This window comes from Rhinolophus sinicus, chromosome 1, assembly GCF_057876585.1.
Source record: "Rhinolophus sinicus isolate RSI-liver-muscle chromosome 1, RSI-T2T, whole genome shotgun sequence".
Lineage (NCBI taxonomy): Eukaryota > Metazoa > Chordata > Mammalia > Chiroptera > Rhinolophidae > Rhinolophus > Rhinolophus sinicus.
Genome location: NC_142501.1, coordinates 76,343,769 through 76,352,708, shown reverse-complemented (window position 1 = coordinate 76,352,708; position 8,940 = coordinate 76,343,769). Strand labels below are relative to the sequence as shown.

At 39.0% G+C, this 8,940-nt stretch overlaps 1 protein-coding gene across 1 annotated transcript; it reads right to left on the bottom strand.

Moving 5' to 3' along the window:
* Positions 1-5,116: 5,116 nt before the first annotated feature.
* Positions 5,117-8,542, bottom strand: MYF5 (myogenic factor 5). The gene is made up of 3 exons (XM_019751262.3): positions 7,905-8,542; positions 6,989-7,064; positions 5,117-6,586 (listed from the first exon to the last, which is right to left on the bottom strand). The coding sequence occupies exons 1-3, from the start codon at positions 8,403-8,405 to the stop codon at positions 6,396-6,398; spliced, it is 768 nt and encodes a 255-aa protein (XP_019606821.2). The 5' UTR covers positions 8,406-8,542; the 3' UTR covers positions 5,117-6,395.
* Positions 8,543-8,940: the final 398 nt, after the last annotated feature.

Sequence of the window (8,940 nt, the reverse complement as noted above, 5' to 3'; positions counted from 1 at the left end):
GAAGCAGCCTGGGTGTCCATCAATGGAAGAAGAGGAGTTGGTAAACATATACAATGAAATATTGCTCAGACATGGAAGGAAATGGGTTCTTGCCATCTGTGGGGGCATGGATGGACCAGGAGGGTATTGTGCTGAGTGGAGTATATCAGACAGAGAAAGACAGATGCAATGTGATTTCACTTATGTGTGGAATCTAGGAACAAAATTAATAAACAAAACAGAAACAAACTCATAGATACAGAAACTATTTGATGGTTACAGATGGGAGGGGAGTTGGGGTGTGGATGAAAGAAGGGGAAAGAATTAGGAAGTACGAATTGGTTGTTACACAGTAGTCATGGGGATGTGGGGTTTAGCATAAGGAGTATAGTCAATAATATTGTAATAACTATGTATGGTGTCAGATGGGTATTAAATATATTGGGGTGATAGATGGGAGGAGGTTAGGGGGAAGGTGAAAAAGGTGAAGGGATTAAAAAGTACAAATTGGTAGTTACAAAATAGTCATGGGAATGTAAAGTAGAGCACAGGGAATATAGTCAATGATAAGGTAGTAACTATGTATAATGCCAGGTGGGTACTAGATTAGTCAGGGGGATGGATCACTTCTGAAATTATATAAAAGTCTAACCATGTGCTGTACACCTGAGATGAATATAAAATAATATTGAATGTCAAGTGTAATTGATATATTTAAAAAGGGAGGAAAGGGGAAGGGGAATAAGAGGTTCAAGTTTCCAGGTATAAAACAAATAAGTCAGAATATAATATACAGCATAGGGATAATAGTCAATAACAGTTTAATATCATAGTACGGTGTCAGATAATTACTGGACTTATCACGGTGATCACTTCTTTAGGTATATAAATGCTGAGTAACTATGGTGTACCCCTGAAACTAATATAATATTGTATCTTAGCTATATTTTTAATAAAATTATAAAAAAATGAAATATAGAATGCATTTCACAACCACAAATGTTTCAGCAGTATCAATTCATTTATGTACATGCTAAATATCCTATTATAGTCCAGGGGACACAAGGTTGACTAGAACAGATCCTTGTTTTTATGGTGGAGGAAACAAATGTTAATTATCATACCAATTAGTGCATAATTGCAATTATGAGACATACTACAGAGAAGAGGAATATGGTATTTTGAGATCATAGAATAAAAACACTTGATACTGTGAAAGAGTTCAAGGAAAATTTGCCTTAGAATTGATACCTGAGCTGAGATCTAAAAGAACTTTGTAAATTGACTAAGTGAAGTGGAGAAGGGAAGAACATTGCAGACGGAGAGAATGTGTAAAGCTCCTTTGGCAAGAGAGAATGTGGTGACTGATAAAAGTCCCTTATGTGGCTGGAGTGAAGAGAGCAGGGACTTGACATTACCTCTAGAAAGAGATAATGCTAGAAAGGTAGATAGCAGACGGACATGAGAAAACTTGAGGGTTATGTTACATGTGGTCTATCATTACCCTGCATGGGGGTAATGTCAATGGGGTAATTGACAGTATCAGATGAATATTCTGAGATGACTGCTCTGACTAGAATAGGCAGAAAAGACCAAAGAGTAGTATTCAAAATTATTTCCGTTTCAACTAACAAAGTTCCCACTTATATCTGTTTAAGGAAAAAGATTATTTTGTGGCTCTTAAATCGTAAAGTGTGGCCAAGAACAGATATTCAGGCATTTTTGGATTCAGATACTTAATTATGTTTTCAGGAAAACATCTCTCTGCATTACAGGTCAACTTTCTACTGTGTTGGCTTTATTTTTAGGCAAAATCCCCTCTCCCAGGGATGAAATGGCAGCTGGCAGCCTAGAGTAAAAGGTATCATATATTATCATCCCAGCAGAAATAGAACTTCTTTTTCCCTACAGACCAGCAAATATCCCACGACTGACACTTAATGAACAACTTGATCATGTGTCCATCCATGAAAAAAATATTATGGCAAAGGAAGGGGACATACTCAAGGTCAGGCGTGAAAGACTTGCTCACTTCTGGACCTAAGTGGTACAGTCAACCCCACTGAACCACATGGCCTGAGAAAAGGAAAGGGACTGTCCCCACAGGAAGCTGTCTCCAGAAGTGGGAGGTCCAGAGAAAATACAGGGGGACATGTTAAGAGGATCTTATGATATTCTTGAATAGAGATAACCAGAGTTTGGATTGAGTGTAGAGATTTAAGAGCAATTTAGGAGAATAAATTCATAGGATTTTGTAATGAATTAGACAAGAGGTTAAGGAAGGTTGAAGTATCAGAAGTATGTGCTAAGTTTCATGTTTACATAACTGGTGATACTATTCACTTAAGAGTCAACTCTGAAAGGGAGCCAGGTTAAGAGGTAGGGAGAGAGGCAAACATCATGAGTTTAATTTAGAACACATTGAGTTGGAGGTGCATTGAGACATTCAAGAGATATTAAGAATATGCAGGTCTAAAGATTCAGTTGGCTATACAGCTCTAAAGATCAGGGAAGACCTCTGGGCTGGAGATATACTCGTAAGCTTACCCAGTACCATGGATGATGATAGAGGCAGAGCCAGATTGTAGTGACCAAGTGGAATGGGTGTTAAGGAAATAGAGACAGCAAGTATATACTAGTCACTGTGACAAATTAAATATGGCTATAAAGTCATTATTATTTCTTTCATTGAAGAGCGGAGTTTAATTTGCTTCTTAGTGATTCTGGGCTGGCTTTAGTAACTTGATTGACCAGAAGAATGCAGCAGATGTAATGTTCTGAAACTTCCAATGCTAGGTTGTAAGAAGCCTTGTTACTTCTCCTTGAGACTCCTGGAACATGTGCTTTGAAGAAGCCCCCATAGCCAGCCCAAATATAGTGTTCTTGGGCAAATTATTAAGCTCCTTAAGCTTAATAATTTGCTTCTTATTTGCATAAGTATAAGCACTCAATAATTGCTAGTTGCTGCTTTATCATTACTGCCCAGTTAATCTATAATGAAATGAATTAAGTAGCATAAATGGAAATAAGATTTGGTTTATTTTTCCCTTACAAAGGATTATTTTTATAAGATTTTAACGCTATAATAATTCCAGTGGTAACTATAATCTTATCATAAGCTATCATTTAACCCATTTTACAGATGTGGCAAGTAAACTTAAAAAGAGAGCAATACATTAATAAGTTTAGACCTAGTTTAGATTCTGGAGTAAATTCTAGATCCTTTGCTCCGCAAATGTACCATGTTAGACAATTAAATCATTAGTCAACTAAAATAACTACAATCAGAATTCTTAAAGAAAATAAATTTTCCGTTCTGTGCATTTTGTGATGATGTGGAAGGATTCAGCGGTGATATTTTCAAGGGTACTTTGCCATTTGAGTAGGGCTTTTCTGAAGTTACAAATAGCTTTACTCTAATATCATTTCCAGAAATACAACCTCTGAAAGTCAGAGAATTAAATTACTACTCTAGTAACTCTTATAACCCCAAAGAGAGAATTTCAGGAAATACCACTCTCAGATTCAGTATTGTAGGAATGCCATCTTAGAAAAGAATTTACGACTATAATATAGCTGCTAAATTTATCTGACTTGCATCTTTCTAATCAGAAAAAAAAAATAGGGGCAATCAAGACACCCTGATTATAAATAAGGGAACTTGTTTCCAAATAGTACTTCCCAATTTCCATAACCTTACTGAATACAGTTTCCTATGTAACCCAGTGAGCTTGCATTTCCCAGGCATGAGGAGAAAGGAGTCTCTTTTGACTCTTATTTCCTGAGAACCTGCTCCTCATCAGGCTTAGAGGTGTAAAGGGAACATTTTCCTAGTTGCTCCTACAAATTTGTGTGTTGGTTGCATTTTTCCATCAGCTGAGGTGAGGGGGTCTGATACAAGTTCAGTGGCAGCCCAATTGTTCACTCTAGGGGATTTACAGATGACAAAATCCTGTTCTTAACTTGACTATTTTGCCAATATTGAGCCTTCCTCCACCCCCACCTCATACTTTCTTGGAGAAGAGAGGACTTTTCTGGGTCTGGACTACTGGAGAACCAATTTCTGAAGGCCCCTTGTCAAAAAAGGCTGTGTGATGAGTTGTGCTGAGCTGTTTCCTAAGTACGTTAGAAATGAGGTTAATTGAGCAACCTTGCATGGAGAGTATTGTCTTTAATGATACAATGATCACCATTTGTATTAAATCCAGACCAATGGAAAACTAATGAAATACTTTGAGGCATGATAATATTCACTGAGAATATCAAATGTATCTGCAAGTCATAGAAGTAACAAAAGTTCTAGAAGTAACCAGGGTTTGGTAAGAAAGAAAGTTCACTTCTATTCACTTGAATTAAAAATTACATAATATTCTCTGTTTACTTTTATTAAATGCAACAGAGTATAGTGATGTGCTTTAAAACTGAACTTAAAAAATACAAGTTAATCTTTGGATAGTTCCTTTTATTCTAATTCTACCAAGAACAACAACAAATCTGCAACCTCCCCATCAAGTATAAAAAGGAGAAAATGTACCTAAAAAAACAAGTAACTCAAATTTATGTTGAAACTATATGTAAATCTCTATCATGCCCTCTTGAATTCTCTATGCCTCAAATCCTCACACTCCCAAATCATGGATAAAGGACTTACTGTGTGCTATAAGTCAGAATCCCATGTCAAAGCCTGATGTTAACAGACAGTGATTACATTAGTTTTTGAACTCAGCACCTTTTCTCTCCCTCCTTTTATGAAATAGTTTCCATTCTTTTAAGCCTGATGACTGGACAAGCACAAGAAAAATCACATCAGAAAGAAGGGAAAACCTTCCTGAGAACAGTATGATTGCAAAGCTGTACCAGAGTCAGACACTTCGGTTGATTAATGTATATAACTACAAATCCTTAGCAATTTTAAACAAATGTACAAATTAGAAGATGAAACAATTATTTTTATTGCTCTTCTGATCAGTTACTTTAGATGCTTCAAGGCTATTGCTTTTTTATCTCTCTCAATGGTAAACTTGTGAGAATTATCCCAATGACTGTCTCAAACTAATTTTCCACTTAATTGTTTTATTTTTTTTCATCTCAAATCTTTCTGAAGGAGATTTAAAGTGATGAACAGTAAAAAGTGCATATCTTTCACACACATACACACATACATACACACATACGAGTACACATAAAATATGATTAATAAAAGCAAAAAGGCTGCGAATAGAAACCATTGCAGTCTGCTTCACTTTACTATAGTTTGTGTAAGTTTTCTTATTCTGGCACTTTAACAACAACAACAAAATCAGCTCAATCAGCTCAATACCTTTAAATATTTTATTGACAATATTATTAATAAATCAAGATATTTTCAGGCAAGTAAATATGACCTAACTCATGATTTCTAATGTACTGTAGGAAGTAAATGATGTAATGTTGTATATTCTTCTTAAACATGTTGTTGCCTGAATAGCATCTACCTCCGTGTCCCCACACACATACAACTGGACATTATATGGTACAGAACTAAGATAAAGGAAAATTTTTATTTAGCAGGCTCCCTGGAAATATGATTAAACTGGAAATATGGTATTTTCATTTGTGACATCAACAGGACCTAAACTGAGTCCATGAGATGGTAAATATTCAGATTTATCCTCAAAGCCAACTTTTGTTTTGTTTTGTTTTGGTATTTTTAGCACTATCTTAAAGATTTCATGTCAATGACTACTAATTCCATTAGAGGTATTCTTTCAAAAAAATCATGAACCAAAATATTTCTCCATTTAAACAATTTTATTTATGGTGGAATTTCCAAAATGTCTTATATCTTGAAATTATCCACAAAGTACTATTTTGTGCTTACATTAAAGAGATGTATTTCTTATAAGAAAAGATCAATATATATACCATTAGGCAGTATTGTTATAGTTCTATTTAATTCAATATAATCAAAGGGTTAAAAAGAAAAACAAAAGTTAAATATATTTAAAGTTTCCTGTAACTGGTTTCCAGCTGTTCTAATGTTTTGAAGAAAAAATATAGATCTAAACACCAGAGATAATATTTTGATAAGTGATATTTATAAAAAAAAAAGTATAAGTTAAGCATTGTAACCAGCTACCTTCAATGAATTGCCCCCTATCAGAAATAATATTAGAACTATGTATCTAAAGCAAAGAAGAAGGAAAAGAAGGAGGAAGGAGGGAAAAGGAGAGGAAGAGAAGAGAAATAAAGTATTAATTGCAATGGTTAAGTTTTTAGTTAAATACACTTTCTTATAAAGTGGCAAGGTAGTATGTACAAATTTACAACTGAAAGGAAATCTATATACAGGTTGTCTTGCTTTTGGACTCCTTGGGCCTCCTTCCTCCTGTGTAATAGGTCCTCCTGGCAGAACTGATTGAGACTAGATGTTTAGTTCATAGCACATGATAGATGAGCCTGGAACTAGAGGCCCCTGGAGTTGTAGGCTGTGAATCAGTGTTGGCAACTGGGGAGAGAGAAGCCGAGTCCTGGAGAGGCAATCCAGGTTGCTCTGAGTTGGTGATCCGATCCACTATGCTGGATAAGCAATCGAGGCTGGATAAGGAGCTTTTATCTGTGGCATATACTAAGGATACAAAGAGAAAAACCATCAAAAAAAAAAAAAAAATCACCAAATATACAGACTTGCTTATGTTGCCCCTTAAACTGTAGGTCAGCACCTTTGACACCAAGAGGTCAGGTGGTCACAGAAAGCCTGATTTAAAAATCTTCAACAAATATCTAGCAATTAATGGGGTGAATGTAGGATGCAGAAAAGCCCTCTAGTAATATTTCAAGAGAACATGCACATATATATGTATTCATTAGGTGCATTTTGCGTGTATTTTGCGCTGCCATGATCACCCCATAAGAACCTTCACTTCTATTCCCTTCCCCAGTACTGCCAGGAAGGGCAGGCTCTGCTTTAACAGGCTGAATTGTGAAGCTGAACTGGTCTTTCAACTCTTCTGAAGTCATCGGTTCTTACCATTTGATATATCAGGACAGTAGATGCTGTCAAAACTGCTGCTCTTTCTGGACCAGACAGGGCTGTTACATTCAGGCTACAGTACAAGACACAAAAGAAGTTTGTTTTCAAGTCTTGGCAAAAGATTCTCTGACCTAGAGAGAGGCAGTGCTTGCCCACTAGCTCCGTAAACTGACCCCTGTCAATCACCTTCATTGCCTTGATTTAGGAAGAGTTAGCCCTCACCAAGTTGCAAGGGCACTGAGGTCAATCTCTGTGCTTGGGGAAGAGGAGTGCAGCGGCAAAGGGAAGAGGGGGGTGGAATTCAGCAGCAATGTGCACTGGGTTAACCATGCAAAATGGATTGGAGTAGAAGGAAGCCACACTAATTCAGGGAGAGAACACTTTCCCAGGGCAAAAACACATTAAAACCTGGCAGCGTTGGAGCAAACGCTCTCTGTAATGAATGCATCACCATCTCCATCCAGCCAGGCCTCAGCAAAGCAGGGACTGGAGCCACGAGGGTATTTCTTTACATTTCTTCATTAAGTTATAAACTGTAGGGCAGTGGGAATTTCAGAGTTGCCTCTAGATGTTAGTGAATGGAAGGGTCCACTGATCATATATTTTGGAAATTGAGCGAGGAAGAAAACATGTGATTGATCATTTACAGCCACTTATCTCACATGACACCTCTCTCCTACAATGTACACCTAGAACCTGATAGGAAGTCAAACTAAAATACTGTTCAACAGCTATCTGTTTCCCAGCATCTTTTGATATGTGGCACCTCTCTTCCCTTACAGGAACTGTCTGCCCACCCTCAACTATCCACCAAATAACCTTTGAGTATTTGCTTGCCACACCTGGTTTAAATGCGATGTATGGATTTTGGGCAAAGATTGGAGTGACGAAGTAGGTACCAGAGCTCTCTTACCATGCCATCTGAGCAGTTGGAGGTGGGGCTGGTGGGCTCGGAGCAGCTCTGTCCCGGCAGGCTGTAGTAGTTCTCCACCTGCTCCCTTAGCAGCTCCTGCAGGCTCTCGATGTAGCGGATGGCATTCCTGAGGATCTCCACCTTGGGCAACCTCTGGTTGGGGTTGGTCGTGGTGCACCTCTTGAGCGTCTCAAAAGCCTGATTGACCTTCTTCAGGCGTCTGCGCTCACGCATGGTGGCCGCCTTCCGCCTATCCATGGTAGTGGACTTTCTCTTGCATGCTTTGCAGGCCCACATGAGGCAGTGGCCAGCCTGGTGGTGGCCCGTAGGTGCCCGCACGTGCTCATCCTCGTCTGAGCCTTGCAGCTCTGCTTTGTGCGCCCCGAAGGCAGCCACTCGTGGCTCAAACTCATCCCCGAATTCGCCCTCGGGGGACGGGATACAGGAGCCGTCATAGAAATACTCAGAAGGCGAGAACTGGCAGCTATCCATCATGTCCATCCTCTATGGTGAGGCCGGCAAGGCACCTGGACAGCAGTGAGAGAGAGGAGGGAGAAACTTGAGCCCGAGCGGCTGCTGGACAGCCAACCTCAGGCGAAGCTCCCTGGTTGGTTTCTCCGGTAATTAACAAGGGCAGACGCCTGGCGGCCTGGGTCTGCAGTGCTGGGGTTAGGGCTCTTTATATATTCTTGGGGGAGGGAGGCCGGCCCCAGTGGCCAGACACTATTAGCATATCCCACCGCCACCCGCGCTGGGACTGCCTGGGCAAACCTCCGTCTTTCCTCTAGAGACAATTTGCTGTTTACTGCTCTTTTTGACACTAATGGTTTTACTGCATTTCTGCGGGGGAGGGGTATGGCTCCCCCACCTGCTCACTTGCTCTCTCTAGATTCACTTAGAGTGTCACAGACAAAAGGAAGGAAGTCTAACTTTTTGCAATTATTCCCACATTTCAAAACAATAGATAAAACTCCCTACTCTCAGCTGACACCAAAAGTCTACCTGCCTTCCCATTTAGAGATATGGGTAAATCACT

Bases quoted from the DNA above. Each gene is read 5' to 3' on its own strand.
- MYF5 (XM_019751262.3), bottom strand. From the start codon at position 8,405: ATGGACATGATGGATAGCTGCCAGTTCTCGCCTTCTGAGTATTTCTAT. The intron at 7,065-7,904 runs GTAAGAGAGCTC...CTTGTACTGTAG, and splicing joins CCAACTGCTCAGATGGCATG to CCTGAATGTAACAGCCCTGT. The intron at 6,587-6,988 runs GTAAGAACCGAT...TTGTATCCTTAG, and splicing joins CTGTCCTGATATATCAAATG to TATATGCCACAGATAAAAGC.